The 20519-nt window shown below is 58.4% G+C and overlaps 4 protein-coding genes across 4 annotated transcripts; all 4 read left to right on the forward strand.

Moving 5' to 3' along the window:
* Positions 1–5647: 5647 nt before the first annotated feature.
* Positions 5648–5950, forward strand: LOC308060225 (feather keratin-like; the record flags this gene model as incomplete). Its single annotated transcript, XM_080378692.1, has 1 exon — positions 5648–5950. The coding sequence occupies one exon, from the start codon at positions 5648–5650 to the stop codon at positions 5948–5950; it is 303 nt and encodes a 100-aa protein (XP_080234818.1).
* A 4235-nt stretch (positions 5951–10185) lies between these two features.
* LOC308060226 (feather keratin-like) lies at positions 10186–10488 on the forward strand (the record flags this gene model as incomplete). Its single annotated transcript, XM_080378693.1, has 1 exon — positions 10186–10488. One exon carries the CDS (start codon positions 10186–10188, stop codon positions 10486–10488), a length of 303 nt encoding a protein of 100 aa, XP_080234819.1.
* Positions 10489–14723: 4235 nt separating this feature from the next.
* On the forward strand, positions 14724–15026 carry LOC308060227 (feather keratin-like; the record flags this gene model as incomplete). Its single annotated transcript, XM_080378694.1, has 1 exon — positions 14724–15026. The coding sequence occupies one exon, from the start codon at positions 14724–14726 to the stop codon at positions 15024–15026; it is 303 nt and encodes a 100-aa protein (XP_080234820.1).
* A 4235-nt stretch (positions 15027–19261) lies between these two features.
* LOC308060228 (feather keratin-like) lies at positions 19262–19564 on the forward strand (the record flags this gene model as incomplete). The annotated part of the gene is made up of 1 exon (XM_080378695.1): positions 19262–19564. One exon carries the CDS (start codon positions 19262–19264, stop codon positions 19562–19564), a length of 303 nt encoding a protein of 100 aa, XP_080234821.1.
* Positions 19565–20519: the final 955 nt, after the last annotated feature.

Raw genomic sequence — 20519 nt, forward strand, 5'->3', positions numbered from 1 at the left:
GAGCTGTTCCTGAGTGTTTCCATGGAGCGTTTTGGCTCTGCACAAGTGCAAAAGTGAGCAGTTACTTTTCTAACCAAAGGAAGCAGGGAGCAGAACTTTTTTGCTGTCCTTCACATAGCTACTAGGGCAGACAGAATCAGAGAGAGAATTCCTTCCTTGCACCTTCTCCAGGGGAGCTGTGCCTTGGTGCTTTCATGGAGCATTTGAGTCTGTACGAGTGCAAAAATGAGCACTTCAATTTCTCACCACCAAAAGCAGGGAGCAGAACTTTTGTGGTATCCTTCACATGGCTACCAGTGCAGGCTGAGAACTACAGTGAATCCCTTCCTGGCACCTTCTCTGGGGGAGGTGTGTCTTGGTCTTTTCATGGAGCATTGGTGCTCTGAACGACTGCAAAAATGAGCACTTCAATTTCTCACCACAGAAAGAAAGTTGCAGTGCTTTTGTGATGTTACTCACATTGCCACCAGGGCAGTTTGAGGAACCACCAAGAGAATTCCTTCCTGGAACCTTCTCTGGTGGAGCTGTGCACGTGTAGTCCATTCAGCATTTTGGCTCTATACAAGTGCAAAAGGGAGCAGTTACTTTTCTTACCACAGAAAGCAAGGAGCAGAACTTTTGTGGTGTCTTTCACATAGCTACCAGGGCAGGGTGAGAACCACCAAGAGAATTCCTTCCTGGATCTTTCTCTGCTGGAGCTGTGCTCTGGTGGTTCCATGGAGCATTTTGGCTCTGCACAAGTGCAAAAGTGAGAAGTTACTTTTCTCACCCTAGAAAGCAGGAAGCAGAACTTTTGTGGTGTCCTTCACATGGCTACCAGGTCAGGCTGAGAATCACAGAGAGAATTCCTTCCTGACACCTTTTCCAGGGGAGCTGTGTCTTGGTCTTTTCATGGAGCATTTGAGTCTGGCACAAGTGCAAAAACGAGCACTTCAATTTCTTACCACAGAAAGAATTTTGCAGTACTTTTGAGATGTCACTCACATTGCCACCAGGGCAGATTGTGGAACAACCAAGAGAATTCCTTCCTGGCACCTTCTTTGGGAGAGCTGTGCCTGGTCGGTTCCATGGAGCTTTTTTGAGTCTGTATGAGTGCAAAAGTGAGCACTACAATTTCTCACCAGAGAAAGCAGGGAGCAGAACTTTTGTGGTGTTCTTCACATGGCTACCAGGGCATGGTGAGAACCACAGAGAGAATTGCTTCCTGGCACCATCCCTGGTGGAGCTGTGCTTGGGTGGTTCCATGGAGCATTTGGGCTCTGTATGAGTGCAAAAGTGAGCAATTACTTTTCTCACCTCAGAAAGCAGGGAGCAGAACTTTTGTGGTGTCCTTCACATGGCTACCAGGGCAGGGTGGGAACCATTAAGAGAATTCCTTCCTGGAACCTTCTCTGGTGGAGCTCTGCTTTGGTGGATTCATGGATCTTTTGGCTTTGTATGAGTGCAAAAGTGAGCAATTACTTTTCTCGCCTCAGAAAGCAGGGAGCAGAACTTTTGTGATGTCCTTCACATGGCTACCAGGGCAGGATGAGAACCACCAAGAGTATTCCTTCCTGGCATCTTCTCTGGTGGAGCTGTGCATGTGTGGTTCTATGGAGCATTTGGACTCTGAACGAGTACAAAAGGGAGCAGTTACTTTTCTAACCAAAGAAAGCAGGAAGCAGAACTTTTGTGGTGTCCTTGACATGGCTACTAGGGCACGGTGAGAACAAGAAACAGAATTCCTTCCTGGCAGCTTCTACTCCATCCCTAAAAGCCTGCTCACTGTTCTATTGTTGCATCACTAATATCCTTCACCTTGACCACACTCCATTTCTAAAGTCCTCCTTTTTCCAAGTCTATTCATAAATTCATTCAACACAAAGCTTCCTGTCCATCCCTAAAATCCTCCTCCTCACTGACCCTGTCCATGCTGTTAATCTTTACCCATACCCCCAACCCATACCTAAAAGCATTCCAGAACCCTGAGGGTCCATCCCTAAGTGCTTCCCCTTGACTCAGTAATCCTCAAAATTCTCTTTTTCCCCCCCAAGCTCAATCCCTGTAGTCCTTCCCTCTAAATCACTAGGTTCTCCCTAAAAGCTTTCCCACCAGGTTCCCCATCCCATCCTAAAATACTTCCTCCCACCCCGTAAGTCAGCATATACATTATTTCCCCTTGCACCATCCAGTTGGTCTAGCAAATCTTTCCTCCTGCCTCACAGTCCGTTCCTAAAATCTTTATCCCTGGCCCCTGGTTCTTCCCTAAATTCTTTCTCCCCGCCCCACTCCCCATGCCTGATCCTATAATCCTTCCCCTTGCCCATGGTCCACACTTGCAGTCCTTCCCTGCAGACCTGCTACTCTGTCCCTGAAATTCTTCCTCAATTCCCCTAGTCCATCCTGCAAGGTCTTTCTCTCAGTCCCCAATGCCCCCCTGAAAATCTTTGCTCCTGCCTTCAGCCCAGCCTTATAACGCTTCACCTTGTGAATGCTCTATTCCTAAAATTACTCCCGTAATCCCCTGTTCTGACCCTGAAGTAATTTTTTCTATAGCCTCCAGTCCACCCCAAAAATCCTTCCCCCTGCTCCCTTGGCCCATCCCTAAAATCCTTCCACTTGCCCCCCGGTTCATCTCTGTCCTGGTTTCAGCAGGGATAGAGTTAATTTTCTTCTTAGTAATTAGTACAGTGCTGTCTTTCGGCTATGATGTGAGCGCAATGTTGACAGGACACTGAAGTTTTTAGTTGTTGCTGGGTGATGTTTATACTACATCAAGGACTTTTCAGTTCCTTGGGCCCTACCAGTGAGAGGGCTGGGGGGGCACGGGAAATTGGGAGGGGACACAGCCAGGGCAGGTGACCCAAGCTAGCTAGAGAGGTATTCCATTGCCATATGACATCACGCTGAGTCTATGAACTGGGGGAAGAAGAAGGAAGGGGGGGACATATGGCATTATGGCGTTTCTCTTCCTGAGTAACAGTTACACATGACGGAGCCCTGCTGTCCTGGGGATGGCCGAGCACCTGCCTGCCCATGGGAAGTGGTGAATGAATTCCTTGCTTTGCTTTGCTTGTGTGCGTGGCTTTTACTTTATCTATTAAAATGTTCTTATCTCAGCCCTTGAATTTTACATTCCTTTTCGATCCTCCTTCCCATCCCTCTGGGTGGGAGAAAGTGAGCAAGTGGCTGTGTGGTGCTTGGTTGCTGGCTGAGGTTAAACCACGAAAACCTCAAAAAACCTTCCTTGGGTCATTCCCCTAACACCCCCTATAGCTCCCAAAAATCATTGGTCCCATTCCTAGTCCATAAAAAATAACTTTTCCCTTGACCCGGGCTAGTCCCTAAATTCGTTCCCCCAATTCATTATTAAATATCTAAAACCCTACACCCCACTAGACAGATAAAGCACTAATATACTTCACCATGAACACAGATCATTTCTAAAGTCCTCCCACTTTTTCCTAGACCCTTGCTAAACTACAACACAAAGCTTCAAGTCCATCCCTAAAAACAATCCCCGCAAAGATATTTTCCATGTCAATTGCAATACTTTCCAGGAGGATCTGCTCCACGATCCCGCCAGGCACGGAGGTGACGCTGACCGACCTGTCGTTAACCTGGGTCTTCCTCTTGACCTTTCTGAAAAGGAGGGTTACCACCTGCCAACTTGCTGTGGGGACGCTCCATCCCACTGCCCGGATCATAGACGAGGATGCTGAACACGGCTGCCCCCACAGCCTGTGAGCGCGCAAGGGGAGACAGCGTCAAAGGCTCTTCTACAAAGCTGAAGTGAACACCAGCCACGTCTCTCTCCTTGTCCACAAAGCTAGCCAGCCCAACACAGAAGACAGGGAGGTCAGTCAAGCACGATTCCCTCTTGGTAAATCCATGCTGATGGCTCCTCATCACTTTCTTGTCCTTCAGCAGCTTGGCAACGCTTCCGCGGAGGATTTTCTCCATCACCTCCCCTGGCAACAAGGACAGGCTCACCAGCCTCTGCTCTCCCGCATCTTCCTTCCCGCCCTTCTGCAAGACAGGAGGCCTAAGAGCAATCTTCTAGACACCCGCAACTGCCCCCAGGAGCTATGACCTTTAAAAGATAATCGAGAGTGGCCTCCCAAGGACATCAGCCAGCTCCCCCAGCATTCGTGGCTCTGACTCATCAGGACCCAGGGACTTCCGTACATCCAGTCCCAAGGCACACCTTCCCACTCCCTTCCTCTTCCTCAGCAACAACAACGGCTCGCCCCACACACAGCCTGCAAAACGCTCATCCCGGCTCAACTGGGGCAGGCCTTGCCATCCATCGACCCTTCGGCATGCATCCACCACCACCAGGGCCTCGCTCTGCTGCGCCGTGCAGCGTGCTTACGTCCAACTCCCCTCGGCAATCTCCAAATTCTCTTTCTGCCCGTCTCACACTGTGCAGAGAAATGGCCTCCCCTCCTCGGCATTCACCCCAAGTAAAGAGCCCAAAGGCCCTGGCTCACCAGCCTCCCCCGCCTGCCGCTCCCACTCCACCTCTGCCTCTCGCCACACTCACGGGCTCTCCAGAAATTCACCTGCCTTGGTGAGCTGGCCCACATCAAGCACTGTGGCACGCCAGACACCGGGCTGCAAACGTGCCACCACAGCTAAGGGGTTCGCTACGGAACGGGCAGCACCAGCACTGGCGGAGCCAGGCAGGGCTCCCCACGTCACAGGACCGGCGAGCTCTCAGCCAGGGCTGCCGGGATGACGGCCTGCTCTCCCAAAAAGGCCTCCTCTGCCTCTGCCCGCACCGACACCCCGAGGGACGGACCCCAGGGGGCACAAGCCCAGACACGCAGACCCCTTTCTCCCAGCTACAACCTTACAAGCAAGGCAGGCACCAAGGCACGCACAGAGCACGCTCAGTGGCAAAGGCCAGGCCTCAAGGCAGGCTTAGCAAGCTGGCAGCAAGGCAGGCATGGAGCAAATGCCACTGAGGGGGCTGCCGCTCCTGCCCGCAACAGCAGAAAGCCCAGACCAACCTTCCGGGGCTGCGAGGAAAAGGAGCCCCTCCTTCCCAGCGCACCCACAAAACACACCACACGAGTGCCACAGCATGACCTCACTGACGACACCCCACCCCTCCTAGGCTTCGGTCACATGTTCTGCATGCCCTGACACGCGCCATCAACACCAAGCCTTTGGCCTCTAATATCTGCACCTCAAAGCTGCCGCTAGGCCCAAGTGGACATGTCCTCAAGTGGAGGACACTGCATTGCAGAACTGCGGGGGAAAAACGCACCCCACCTCATTACTCACCAGGCTGTGGCACGCAACAGCTTCTTGCTGCAAAACACCACGTTGTGCAAAGGCTGTCCCGCCCCTCAGGGTCCAGCATAAAAGCTGGCCCAGCACCTCTCTCTCTCACACGCTGCTCCTGGTGCCTTCTCCTCCACGGTCAACAAGGTGAGCCTGAAGCCCCTTCCCCTCCTTCTCCTGCCCCACACGCCCCGTCTCTTCCAGCACGCGCTGCCTCCAGACTCAGCAGCGCCGACGCCTCCCCACCGCCGCGCTCCCCGCAGCCCCACACCGCGCCTCCACATTCCCCTGCCCTCCTGTAACGCCACCCCTCGCGCCCCCACCACCCTCCGCTTCCTCAACACCCTCTCTTACAGGGCCCCTCCACACCACAGACATGGCCTGCAACAACCTCTGCAGCCCCTGCGGACCCACCCCACTGGCTAACAGCTGCAACGAGCCCTGCGTCAGGCAGTGCGAAGAATCCCGCGTCGTCATCCAGCCTCCCGCCGTGCTGGTCACCCTGCCGGGACCCATCCTCAGCTCCTTCCCCCAGAGCACCGCCGTCGGATCGTCCTCATCGGCTGCCGTGGGCAACATCCTCAGCTCCCAGGGAGTGCCCGTCTCCTCCGGCGGCTTCGGCTATGGCTTCGGGGGCCTGGGCTGCTACGGTGCCAGAAGAGCCTGCCTGCCCTGCTAAGGGCTCCTTACACCACCCCTGATACCAGCCAACCACACGCTAGAAGCCAAGTCACGGATTGAGGACCTACCTTCAGGCTCCTGCTGCCGCATGGGCTCGCCGTCCGTGGCTCCTCCGCCCCTCAAGGCACAAAGCAAGCAGCGAAGGGGCCAGCCCGCGGTGCCTGGAAACATGAGCTACCTACCTCCTCCTCTTCTGCCACTGTCTTCTTTGCATCGCCCCTACAGCTACATCCGGTACTCTCTGCTGCAAACACCTTCTCACAAGCCAAAGACCACCGAGGCACCTCCGCCGCGCTGCTCCCACTGCAAGGCAGGAAGACCTCGGTGCTCTGGAAAAGTCTACTGCAAGGAAAGGAGCCCTCGGCTGACGGCCGCCCTACTTGCACCTCAGACCCGCTCCCTTCCCCTTGGTGCTCCTGCCATTTCACTCCTTTGCCTCAATAAAGTTCTCCCGCATGCCAGCCTCAGGTGCCTCCTCTTCCTTTCTTCTAAGGCTCTTCCAGCCTCACCCGGCACAGAACCGGGACTCAACAGGCCATCGGGGTGGGTGGACAAGGACCACAAGACCTCTCTTAGGAAGTATCGCCGCAGCAACACCACCTGCTGGCAAGCCGGTGGGCTTCCAGCCCGTGACACAAGCCCTTCACTTGCCCAAACAAAGGCTTGGACACGCTAATGCACTTCCACCCATGCCTCTGACGCAAGCTCCTCCTGTGCGCTGGGTTCACTTTGGCTGGATGCCAGGTGCCCGCCAAGCCGCTCTATCACTCCCCCTCCTCAGCTGGAAAGGGGAGAGAGAACACAACAAAACGGTTTGCGGGTCGAGGTAAGAACAGGGAGGGGATAGAGTCGTCAAAGGGTTTGGGTTGGAAGGGACCTTCAAGATCATCTAGCTCCAAGCCCTCTGCCGTGGGCACGGACGCCTTCCACCACACCAGCTTGCTCAAAGCACCGTCCAGCCTGGCCTTGAACAGCTCCAGGCAGGGGGCAGCCACAGCTGCTCTAGGCAACTTATTCCAGCATCTCACCGACCTCACGGGAAAGAATTTCTTTCTCATATCTAACCTAAAGCTACCCTCTCTCACGTTAAATCCGTTACCTGTCGTCTTATCACTACACTCCCTGGTCAGGAGGCCCTCCCCATCTTTCCTGAGGGCCCCCTCAAAGTACCGCATGGCCGCTGCAAGGTCTCCACAAAGCCTCCTCTTCTCCCGGCTAAACGATCCCAACTCTCTCAGCCTGTCTGCAAAGGGGAGGTGCTGCACCTCCTCCTCATCTTTGTGGCCCTCCTCTGGACCCGCTCGAGCAGGTCCACGCCTTTCTCATGCTGGGGGCCTTCAGAGCCGAATGCAGTACTCCACTCTCACCAGAGCCGAGTAGGGAGGGAGAATCACCTCCCTCGACCTGCCGGCCACGCTGCTTTTGACGCAACCTGGCATACGACTGGCTTTCTGGGCTCCGCGCGAACGTTGCCGGCTCATACTCAGTTCTCCATCCACCAATACCGCCAAGTCCTTCTCCGCAGGGCTGCTCTCAATGCACTCGCCGCCCGGCCTGCAGCCATCTTTGGGATTGCCCCTGGCACTTGGCCTTGTGGCACTCCACGAGCTTTGCACGGGCCCACCTCCCAAGCCTGCCACGGTCCCTCTGCATGGCATCCCTTCCCTCTAGAGCATCAACCGCAACACTCAGCTTGGCGTCATCCGCAAACTTGCCGAGGCTGCACACTCCAGCCCACTGTCCGTGGCCCTAACAAAGATGTTAAATCATACTGGCCCCAGCACGGACCCCTGAGGGACACCACTCATCACTGGGCTCCACTCGGACATCGAGCCTTTCATTGCAACTCATTGAGAGCACCCATCCAGCCAATCACACCCCGAGCGGTCCACCCACCAAGTCCGCATCTCTCCATTTTAGAGACAAGGATGTTGCGCGGGACAGTATCAAATGCTCTGCACAAGTCCAGGGACGTGACGCCAGTCGCTCTTCCCTTACCCACCAATGCCTTAATCCTGTCATAGAAGGCCACCCCATTTGTCAGGCACGCTTTGCCCTCTGTGAAGCCATGTTGGCCGTCAGCAGTCACGCCTCCCTTTTCCAGGTGCCTTGGCATACTTTCCAGGAGGATCTGCTCCACGATCCCGCCAGGCACGGAGGTGACGCTGACCGACCTGTCGTTAACCTGGGTCTTCCTCTTGACCTTTCTGAAAAGGAGGGTTACCACCTGCCAACTTGCTGTGGGGACGCTCCATCCCACTGCCCGGATCATAGACGAGGATGCTGAACACGGCTGCCCCCACAGCCTGTGAGCGCGCAAGGGGAGACAGCGTCAAAGGCTCTTCTACAAAGCTGAAGTGAACACCAGCCACGTCTCTCTCCTTGTCCACAAAGCTAGCCACTCCAACACAGAAGACAGGGAGGTCAGTCAAGCACGATTCCCTCTTGGTAAATCCATGCTGACGGCTCCTCATCACTTTCTTGTCCTTCAGCAGCTTGGCAACGCTTCCGCGGAGGATTTTCTCCATCACCTCCCCTGGCAACAAGGACAGGCTCACCAGCCTCTGCTCTCCCGCATCTTCCTTCCCGCCCTTCTGCAAGACAGGAGGCCTAAGAGCAATCTTCTAGACACCCGCAACTGCCCCCAGGAGCTATGACCTTTAAAAGATAATCGAGAGTGGCCTCCCAAGGACATCAGCCAGCTCCCCCAGCATTCGTGGCTCTGACTCATCAGGACCCAGGGACTTCCGTACATCCAGTCCCAAGGCACACCTTCCCACTCCCTTCCTCTTCCTCAGCAACAACAACGGCTCGCCCCACACACAGCCCGCAAAACGCTCATCCCGGCTCAACTGGGGCAGGCCTTGCCATCCATCGACCCTTCGGCATGCATCCACCACCACCAGGGCCTCGCTCTGCTGTGCCGTGCAGCGTGCTTACGTCCAACTCCCCTCGGCAATCTCCAAATTCTCTTTCTGCCCGTCTCACACTGTGCAGAGAAATGGCCTCCCCTCCTCGGCATTCACCCCAAGTAAAGAGCCCAAAGGCCCTGGCTCACCAGCCTCCCCCGCCTGCCGCTCCCACTCCACCTCTGCCTCTCGCCACACTCACGGGCTCTCCAGAAATTCACCTGCCTTGGTGAGCTGGCCCACATCAAGCACTGTGGCACGCCAGACACCGGGCTGCAAACGTGCCACCACAGCTAAGGGGTTCGCTACGGAACGGGCAGCACCAGCACTGGCGGAGCCAGGCAGGGCTCCCCACGTCACAGGACCGGCGAGCTCTCAGCCAGGGCTGCCGGGATGACGGCCTGCTCTCCCAAAAAGGCCTCCTCTGCCTCTGCCCGCACCGACACCCCGAGGGACGGACCCCAGGGGGCACAAGCCCAGACACGCAGACCCCTTTCTCCCAGCTACAACCTTACAAGCAAGGCAGGCACCAAGGCACGCACAGAGCACGCTCAGTGGCAAAGGCCAGGCCTCAAGGCAGGCTTAGCAAGCTGGCAGCAAGGCAGGCACGGAGCAAATGCCACTGAGGGGGCTGCCGCTCCTGCCCGCAACAGCAGAAAGCCCAGACCAACCTTCCGGGGCTGCGAGGAAAAGGAGCCCCTCCTTCCCAGCGCACCCACAAAACACACCACACGAGTGCCACAGCATGACCTCACTGACGACACCCCACCCCTCCTAGGCTTCGGTCACATGTTCTGCATGCCCTGACACGCGCCATCAACACCAAGCCTTTGGCCTCTAATATCTGCACCTCAAAGCTGCCGCCAGGCCCAAGTGGACATGTCCTCAAGTGGAGGACACTGCATTGCAGAACTGCGGGGGAAAAACGCACCCCACCTCATTACTCACCAGGCTGTGGCACGCAACAGCTTCTTGCTGCAAAACACCGCGTTGTGCAAAGGCTGTCCCGCCCCTCAGGGTCCAGCATAAAAGCTGGCCCAGCACCTCTCTCTCTCACACGCTGCTCCTGGTGCCTTCTCCTCCACGGTCAACAAGGTGAGCCTGAAGCCCCTTCCCCTCCTTCTCCTGCCCCACACGCCCCGTCTCTTCCAGCACGCGCTGCCTCCAGACTCAGCAGCGCCGACGCCTCCCCACCGCCGCGCTCCCCGCAGCCCCACACCGCGCCTCCACATTCCCCTGCCCTCCTGTAACGCCACCCCTCGCGCCCCCACCACCCTCCGCTTCCTCAACACCCTCTCTTACAGGGCCCCTCCACACCACAGACATGGCCTGCAACAACCTCTGCAGCCCCTGCGGACCCACCCCGCTGGCTAACAGCTGCAACGAGCCCTGCGTCAGGCAGTGCGAAGAATCCCGCGTCGTCATCCAGCCTCCCGCCGTGCTGGTCACCCTGCCGGGACCCATCCTCAGCTCCTTCCCCCAGAGCACCGCCGTCGGATCGTCCTCATCGGCTGCCGTGGGCAACATCCTCAGCTCCCAGGGAGTGCCCGTCTCCTCCGGCGGCTTCGGCTATGGCTTCGGGGGCCTGGGCTGCTACGGTGCCAGAAGAGCCTGCCTGCCCTGCTAAGGGCTCCTTACACCACCCCTGATACCAGCCAACCACACGCTAGAAGCCAAGTCACGGATTGAGGACCTACCTTCAGGCTCCTGCTGCCGCATGGGCTCGCCGTCCGTGGCTCCTCCGCCCCTCAAGGCACAAAGCAAGCAGCGAAGGGGCCAGCCCGCGGTGCCTGGAAACATGAGCTACCTACCTCCTCCTCTTCTGCCACTGTCTTCTTTGCATCGCCCCTACAGCTACATCCGGTACTCTCTGCTGCAAACACCTTCTCACAAGCCAAAGACCACCGAGGCACCTCCGCCGCGCTGCTCCCACTGCAAGGCAGGAAGACCTCGGTGCTCTGGAAAAGTCTACTGCAAGGAAAGGAGCCCTCGGCTGACGGCCGCCCTACTTGCACCTCAGACCCGCTCCCTTCCCCTTGGTGCTCCTGCCATTTCACTCCTTTGCCTCAATAAAGTTCTCCCGCATGCCAGCCTCAGGTGCCTCCTCTTCCTTTCTTCTAAGGCTCTTCCAGCCTCACCCGGCACAGAACCGGGACTCAACAGGCCATCGGGGTGGGTGGACAAGGACCACAAGACCTCTCTTAGGAAGTATCGCCGCAGCAACACCACCTGCTGGCAAGCCGGTGGGCTTCCAGCCCGTGACACAAGCCCTTCACTTGCCCAAACAAAGGCTTGGACACGCTAATGCACTTCCACCCATGCCTCTGACGCAAGCTCCTCCTGTGCGCTGGGTTCACTTTGGCTGGATGCCAGGTGCCCGCCAAGCCGCTCTATCACTCCCCCTCCTCAGCTGGAAAGGGGAGAGAGAACACAACAAAACGGTTTGCGGGTCGAGGTAAGAACAGGGAGGGGATAGAGTCGTCAAAGGGTTTGGGTTGGAAGGGACCTTCAAGATCATCTAGCTCCAAGCCCTCTGCCGTGGGCACGGACGCCTTCCACCACACCAGCTTGCTCAAAGCACCGTCCAGCCTGGCCTTGAACAGCTCCAGGCAGGGGGCAGCCACAGCTGCTCTAGGCAACTTATTCCAGCATCTCACCGACCTCACGGGAAAGAATTTCTTTCTCGTATCTAACCTAAAGCTACCCTCTCTCACGTTAAATCCGTTACCTGTCGTCTTATCACTACACTCCCTGGTCAGGAGGCCCTCCCCATCTTTCCTGAGGGCCCCCTCAAAGTACCGCATGGCCGCTGCAAGGTCTCCACAAAGCCTCCTCTTCTCCCGGCTAAACGATCCCAACTCTCTCAGCCTGTCTGCAAAGGGGAGGTGCTGCACCTCCTCCTCATCTTTGTGGCCCTCCTCTGGACCCGCTCGAGCAGGTCCACGCCTTTCTCATGCTGGGGGCCTTCAGAGCCGAATGCAGTACTCCACTCTCACCAGAGCCGAGTAGGGAGGGAGAATCACCTCCCTCGACCTGCCGGCCACGCTGCTTTTGACGCAACCTGGCATACGACTGGCTTTCTGGGCTCCGCGCGAACGTTGCCGGCTCATACTCAGTTCTCCATCCACCAATACCGCCAAGTCCTTCTCCGCAGGGCTGCTCTCAATGCACTCGCCGCCCGGCCTGCAGCCATCTTTGGGATTGCCCCTGGCACTTGGCCTTGTGGCACTCCACGAGCTTTGCACGGGCCCACCTCCCAAGCCTGCCACGGTCCCTCTGGATGGCATCCCTTCCCTCTAGAGCATCAACCGCAACACTCAGCTTGGCGTCATCCGCAAACTTGCCGAGGCTGCACACTCCAGCCCACTGTCCGTGGCCCTAACAAAGATGTTAAATCATACTGGCCCCAGCACGGACCCCTGAGGGACACCACTCATCACTGGGCTCCACTCGGACATCGAGCCTTTCATTGCAACTCATTGAGAGCACCCATCCAGCCAATCACACACCGAGCGGTCCACCCACCAAGTCCGCATCTCTCCATTTTAGAGACAAGGATGTTGCACGGGACAGTATCAAATGCTCTGCACAAGTCCAGGGACGTGACGCCAGTCGCTCTTCCCTTACCCACCAATGCCTTAATCCTGTCATAGAAGGCCACCCCATTTGTCAGGCACGCTTTGCCCTCTGTGAAGCCATGTTGGCCGTCAGCAGTCACGCCTCCCTTTTCCAGGTGCCTTGGCATACTTTCCAGGAGGATCTGCTCCACGATCCCGCCAGGCACGGAGGTGACGCTGACCGACCTGTCGTTAACCTGGGTCTTCCTCTTGACCTTTCTGAAAAGGAGGGTTACCACCTGCCAACTTGCTGTGGGGACGCTCCATCCCACTGCCCGGATCATAGACGAGGATGCTGAACACGGCTGCCCCCACAGCCTGTGAGCGCGCAAGGGGAGACAGCGTCAAAGGCTCTTCTACAAAGCTGAAGTGAACACCAGCCACGTCTCTCTCCTTGTCCACAAAGCTAGCCACTCCAACACAGAAGACAGGGAGGTCAGTCAAGCACGATTCCCTCTTGGTAAATCCATGCTGACGGCTCCTCATCACTTTCTTGTCCTTCAGCAGCTTGGCAACGCTTCCGCGGAGGATTTTCTCCATCACCTCCCCTGGCAACAAGGACAGGCTCACCAGCCTCTGCTCTCCCGCATCTTCCTTCCCGCCCTTCTGCAAGACAGGAGGCCTAAGAGCAATCTTCTAGACACCCGCAACTGCCCCCAGGAGCTATGACCTTTAAAAGATAATCGAGAGTGGCCTCCCAAGGACATCAGCCAGCTCCCCCAGCATTCGTGGCTCTGACTCATCAGGACCCAGGTACTTCCGTACATCCAGTCCCAAGGCACACCTTCCCACTCCCTTCCTCTTCCTCAGCAACAACAACGGCTCGCCCCACACACAGCCCGCAAAACGCTCATCCCGGCTCAACTGGGGCAGGCCTTGCCATCCATCGACCCTTCGGCATGCATCCACCACCACCAGGGCCTCGCTCTGCTGTGCCGTGCAGCGTGCTTACGTCCAACTCCCCTCGGCAATCTCCAAATTCTCTTTCTGCCCGTCTCACACTGTGCAGAGAAATGGCCTCCCCTCCTCGGCATTCACCCCAAGTAAAGAGCCCAAAGGCCCTGGCTCACCAGCCTCCCCCGCCTGCCGCTCCCACTCCACCTCTGCCTCTCGCCACACTCACGGGCTCTCCAGAAATTCACCTGCCTTGGTGAGCTGGCCCACATCAAGCACTGTGGCACGCCAGACACCGGGCTGCAAACGTGCCACCACAGCTAAGGGGTTCGCTACGGAACGGGCAGCACCAGCACTGGCGGAGCCAGGCAGGGCTCCCCACGTCACAGGACCGGCGAGCTCTCAGCCAGGGCTGCCGGGATGACGGCCTGCTCTCCCAAAAAGGCCTCCTCTGCCTCTGCCCGCACCGACACCCCGAGGGACGGACCCCAGGGGGCACAAGCCCAGACACGCAGACCCCTTTCTCCCAGCTACAACCTTACAAGCAAGGCGGGCACCAAGGCACGCACAGAGCACGCTCAGTGGCAAAGGCCAGGCCTCAAGGCAGGCTTAGCAAGCTGGCAGCAAGGCAGGCACGGAGCAAATGCCACTGAGGGGGCTGCCGCTCCTGCCCGCAACAGCAGAAAGCCCAGACCAACCTTCCGGGGCTGCGAGGAAAAGGAGCCCCTCCTTCCCAGCGCACCCACAAAACACACCACACGAGTGCCACAGCATGACCTCACTGACGACACCCCACCCCTCCTAGGCTTCGGTCACATGTTCTGCATGCCCTGACACGCGCCATCAACACCAAGCCTTTGGCCTCTAATATCTGCACCTCAAAGCTGCCGCCAGGCCCAAGTGGACATGTCCTCAAGTGGAGGACACTGCATTGCAGAACTGCGGGGGAAAAACGCACCCCACCTCATTACTCACCAGGCTGTGGCACGCAACAGCTTCTTGCTGCAAAACACCGCGTTGTGCAAAGGCTGTCCCGCCCCTCAGGGTCCAGCATAAAAGCTGGCCCAGCACCTCTCTCTCTCACACGCTGCTCCTGGTGCCTTCTCCTCCACGGTCAACAAGGTGAGCCTGAAGCCCCTTCCCCTCCTTCTCCTGCCCCACACGCCCCGTCTCTTCCAGCACGCGCTGCCTCCAGACTCAGCAGCGCCGACGCCTCCCCACCGCCGCGCTCCCCGCAGCCCCACACCGCGCCTCCACATTCCCCTGCCCTCCTGTAACGCCACCCCTCGCGCCCCCACCACCCTCCGCTTCCTCAACACCCTCTCTTACAGGGCCCCTCCACACCACAGACATGGCCTGCAACAACCTCTGCAGCCCCTGCGGACCCACCCCGCTGGCTAACAGCTGCAACGAGCCCTGCGTCAGGCAGTGCGAAGAATCCCGCGTCGTCATCCAGCCTCCCGCCGTGCTGGTCACCCTGCCGGGACCCATCCTCAGCTCCTTCCCCCAGAGCACCGCCGTCGGATCGTCCTCATCGGCTGCCGTGGGCAACATCCTCAGCTCCCAGGGAGTGCCCGTCTCCTCCGGCGGCTTCGGCTATGGCTTCGGGGGCCTGGGCTGCTACGGTGCCAGAAGAGCCTGCCTGCCCTGCTAAGGGCTCCTTACACCACCCCTGATACCAGCCAACCACACGCTAGAAGCCAAGTCACGGATTGAGGACCTACCTTCAGGCTCCTGCTGCCGCATGGGCTCGCCGTCCGTGGCTCCTCCGCCCCTCAAGGCACAAAGCAAGCAGCGAAGGGGCCAGCCCGCGGTGCCTGGAAACATGAGCTACCTACCTCCTCCTCTTCTGCCACTGTCTTCTTTGCATCACCCCTACAGCTACATCCGGTACTCTCTGCTGCAAACACCTTCTCACAAGCCAAAGACCACCGAGGCACCTCCGCCGCGCGGCTCCCACTGCAAGGCAGGAAGACCTCGGTGCTCTGGAAAAGTCTACTGCAAGGAAAGGAGCCCTCGGCTGACGGCCGCCCTACTTGCACCTCAGACCCGCTCCCTTCCCCTTGGTGCTCCTGCCATTTCACTCCTTTGCCTCAATAAAGTTCTCCCGCATGCCAGCCTCAGGTGCCTCCTCTTCCTTTCTTCTAAGGCTCTTCCAGCCTCACCCGGCACAGAACCGGGACTCAACAGGCCATCGGGGTGGGTGGACAAGGACCACAAGACCTCTCTTAGGAAGTATCGCCGCAGCAACACCACCTGCTGGCAAGCCGGTGGGCTTCCAGCCCGTGACACAAGCCCTTCACTTGCCCAAACAAAGGCTTGGACACGCTAATGCACTTCCACCCATGCCTCTGACGCAAGCTCCTCCTGTGCGCTGGGTTCACTTTGGCTGGATGCCAGGTGCCCGCCAAGCCGCTCTATCACTCCCCCTCCTCAGCTGGAAAGGGGAGAGAGAACACAACAAAACGGTTTGCGGGTCGAGGTAAGAACAGGGAGGGGATAGAGTCGTCAAAGGGTTTGGGTTGGAAGGGACCTTCAAGATCATCTAGCTCCAAGCCCTCTGCCGTGGGCACGGACGCCTTCCACCACACCAGCTTGCTCAAAGCACCGTCCAGCCTGGCCTTGAACAGCTCCAGGCAGGGGGCAGCCACAGCTGCTCTAGGCAACTTATTCCAGCATCTCACCGACCTCACGGGAAAGAATTTCTTTCTCGTATCTAACCTAAAGCTACCCTCTCTCACGTTAAATCCGTTACCTGTCGTCTTATCACTACACTCCCTGGTCAGGAGGCCCTCCCCATCTTTCCTGAGGGCCCCCTCAAAGTACCGCATGGCCGCTGCAAGGTCTCCACAAAGCCTCCTCTTCTCCCGGCTAAACGATCCCAACTCTCTCAGCCTGTCTGCAAAGGGGAGGTGCTGCACCTCCTCCTCATCTTTGTGGCCCTCCTCTGGACCCGCTCGAGCAGGTCCACGCCTTTCTCATGCTGGGGGCCTTCAGAGCCGAATGCAGTACTCCACTCTCACCAGAGCCGAGTAGGGAGGGAGAATCACCTCCCTCGACCTGCCGGCCACGCTGCTTTTGACGCAACCTGGCATACGACTGGCTTTCTGGGCTCCGCGCGAACGTTGCCGGCTCATACTCAGTTCTCCATCCACCAATACCGCCAAGTCCTTCTCCGCAGGGCTGCTCTCAATGCACTCGCCGCCCGGCCTGCAGCCATCTTTGGGATTGCCCCTGGCACTTGGCCTTGTGGCACTCCACGAGCTTTGCACGGGCCCACCTCCCAAGCCTGCCACGGTCCCTCTGGATGGCATCCCTTCCCTCTAGAGCATCAACCGCAACACTCAGCTTGGCGTCATCCGCAAACTTGCCGAGGCTGCACACTCCAGCCCACTGTCCGTGGCCCTAACAAAGATGTTAAATCATACTGGCCCCAGCACGGACCCCTGAGGGACACCACTCATCACTGGGCTCCACTCGGACATCGAGCCTTTCATTGCAACTCATTGAGAGCACCCATCCAGCCAATCACACCCCGAGCGGTCCACCCACCAAGTCCGCATCTCTCCATTTTAGAGACAAGGATGTTGCGCGGGACAGTATCAAATGCTCTGCACAAGTCCAGGGACGTGACGCCAGTCGCTCTTCCCTTACCCACCAATGCCTTAATCCTGTCATAGAAGGCCACCCCATTTGTCAGGCACGCTTTGCCCTCTGTGAAGCCATGTTGGCCGTCAGCAGTCACGCCTCCCTTTTCCAGGTGCCTTGGCATACTTTCCAGGAGGATCTGCTCCACGATCCCGCCAGGCACGGAGGTGACGCTGACCGACCTGTCGTTAACCTGGGTCTTCCTCTTGACCTTTCTGAAAAGGAGGGTTACCACCTGCCAACTTGCTGTGGGGACGCTCCATCCCACTGCCCGGATCATAGACGAGGATGCTGAACACGGCTGCCCCCACAGCCTGTGAGCGCGCAAGGGGAGACAGCGTCAAAGGCTCTTCTACAAAGCTGAAGTGAACACCAGCCACGTCTCTCTCCTTGTCCACAAAGCTAGCCACTCCAACACAGAAGACAGGGAGGTCAGTCAAGCACGATTCCCTCTTGGTAAATCCATGCTGACGGCTCCTCATCACTTTCTTGTCCTTCAGCAGCTTGGCAACGCTTCCGCGGAGGATTTTCTCCATCACCTCCCCTGGCAACAAGGACAGGCTCACCAGCCTCTGCTCTCCCGCATCTTCCTTCCCGCCCTTCTGCAAGACAGGAGGCCTAAGAGCAATCTTCTAGACACCCGCAACTGCCCCCAGGAGCTATGACCTTTAAAAGATAATCGAGAGTGGCCTCCCAAGGACATCAGCCAGCTCCCCCAGCATTCGTGGCTCTGACTCATCAGGACCCAGGGACTTCCGTACATCCAGTCCCAAGGCACACCTTCCCACTCCCTTCCTCTTCCTCAGCAACAACAACGGCTCGCCCCACACACAGCCCGCAAAACGCTCATCCCGGCTCAACTGGGGCAGGCCTTGCCATCCATCGACCCTTCGGCATGCATCCACCACCACCAGGGCCTCGCTCTGCTGTGCCGTGCAGCGTGCTTACGTCCAACTCCCCTCGGCAATCTCCAAATTCTCTTTCTGCCCGTCTCACACTGTGCAGAGAAATGGCCTCCCCTCCTCGGCATTCACCCCAAGTAAAGAGCCCAAAGGCCCTGGCTCACCAGCCTCCCCCGCCTGCCGCTCCCACTCCACCTCTGCCTCTCGCCACACTCACGGGCTCTCCAGAAATTCACCTGCCTTGGTGAGCTGGCCCACATCAAGCACTGTGGCACGCCAGACACCGGGCTGCAAACGTGCCACCACAGCTAAGGGGTTCGCTACGGAACGGGCAGCACCAGCACTGGCGGAGCCAGGCAGGGCTCCCCACGTCACAGGACCGGCGAGCTCTCAGCCAGGGCTGCCGGGATGACGGCCTGCTCTCCCAAAAAGGCCTCCTCTGCCTCTGCCCGCACCGACACCCCGAGGGACGGACCCCAGGGGGCACAAGCCCAGACACGCAGACCCCTTTCTCCCAGCTACAACCTTACAAGCAAGGCAGGCACCAAGGCACGCACAGAGCACGCTCAGTGGCAAAGGCCAGGCCTCAAGGCAGGCTTAGCAAGCTGGCAGCAAGGCAGGCACGGAGCAAATGCCACTGAGGGGGCTGCCGCTCCTGCCCGCAACAGCAGAAAGCCCAGACCAACCTTCCGGGGCTGCGAGGAAAAGGAGCCCCTCCTTCCCAGCGCACCCACAAAACACACCACACGAGTGCCACAGCATGACCTCACTGACGACACCCCACCCCTCCTAGGCTTCGGTCACATGTTCTGCATGCCCTGACACGCGCCATCAACACCAAGCCTTTGGCCTCTAATATCTGCACCTCAAAGCTGCCGCCAGGCCCAAGTGGACATGTCCTCAAGTGGAGGACACTGCATTGCAGAACTGCGGGGGAAAAACGCACCCCACCTCATTACTCACCAGGCTGTGGCACGCAACAGCTTCTTGCTGCAAAACACCGCGTTGTGCAAAGGCTGTCCCGCCCCTCAGGGTCCAGCATAAAAGCTGGCCCAGCACCTCTCTCTCTCACACGCTGCTCCTGGTGCCTTCTCCTCCACGGTCAACAAGGTGAGCCTGAAGCCCCTTCCCCTCCTTCTCCTGCCCCACACGCCCCGTCTCTTCCAGCACGCGCTGCCTCCAGACTCAGCAGCGCCGACGCCTCCCCACCGCCGCGCTCCCCGCAGCCCCACACCGCGCCTCCACATTCCCCTGCCCTCCTGTAACGCCACCCCTCGCGCCCCCACCACCCTCCGCTTCCTCAACACCCTCTCTTACAGGGCCCCTCCACACCACAGACATGGCCTGCAACAACCTCTGCAGCCCCTGCGGACCCACCCCGCTGGCTAACAGCTGCAACGAGCCCTGCGTCAGGCAGTGCGAAGAATCCCGCGTCGTCATCCAGCCTCCCGCCGTGCTGGTCACCCTGCCGGGACCCATCCTCAGCTCCTTCCCCCAGAGCACCGCCGTCGGATCGTCCTCATCGGCTGCCGTGGGCAACATCCTCAGCTCCCAGGGAGTGCCCGTCTCCTCCGGCGGCTTCGGCTATGGCTTTGGAGGCCTGGGCTGCTACGGTGCCAGAAGAGCCTGCCTGCCCTGCTAAGGGCTCCTTACACCACCCCTGATACCAGCCAACCACACGCTAGAAGCCAAGTCACGGATTGAGGACCTACCTTCAGGCTCCTGCTGCCGCATGGGCTCGCCGTCCGTGGCTCCTCCGCCCCTCAAGGCACAAAGCAAGCAGCGAAGGGGCCAGCCCGCGGTGCCTGGAAACATGAGCTACCTACCTCCTCCTCTTCTGCCACTGTCTTCTTTGCATCGCCCCTACAGCTACATCCGGTACTCTCTGCTGCAAACACCTTCTCACAAGCCAAAGACCACCGAGGCACCTCCGCCGCGCTGCTCCCACTGCAAGGCAGGAAGACCTCGGTGCTCTGGAAAAGTCTACTGCAAGGAAAGGAGCCCTCGGCTGACGGCCGCCCTACTTGCACCTCAGACCCGCTCCCTTCCCCTTGGTGCTCCTGCCATTTCACTCCTTTGCCTCAATAAAGTTCTCCCGCATGCCAGCCTCAGGTGCCTCCTCTTCCTTTCTTCTAAGGCTCTTCCAGCCTCACCCGGCACAGAACCAGGACTCAACAGGCCATCGGGGTGGGTGGACAAGGACCACAAGACCTCTCTTAGGAAGTATCGCCGCAGCAACACCACCTGCTGGCAAGCCGGTGGGCTTCCAGCCCGTGACACAAGCCCTTCACTTGCCCAAACAAAGGCTTGGACACGCTAATGCACTTCCACCCATGCCTCTGACGCAAGCTCCTCCTGTGCGCTGGGTTCACTTTGGCTGGATGCCAGGTGCCCGCCAAGCCGCTCTATCACTCCCCCTCCTCAGCTGGAAAGGGGAGAGAGAACACAACAAAACGGTTTGCGGGTCGAGGTAAGAACAGGGAGGGGATAGAGTCGTCAAAGGGTTTGGGTTGGAAGGGACCTTCAAGATCATCTAGCTCCAAGCCCTCTGCCGTGGGCACGGACGCCTTCCACCACACCAGCTTGCTCAAAGCACC

This window comes from Falco punctatus (genome assembly GCF_963210335.1).
Source record: "Falco punctatus genome assembly, chromosome: 3".
Classification (NCBI taxonomy): Eukaryota; Metazoa; Chordata; class Aves; order Falconiformes; family Falconidae; genus Falco; species Falco punctatus.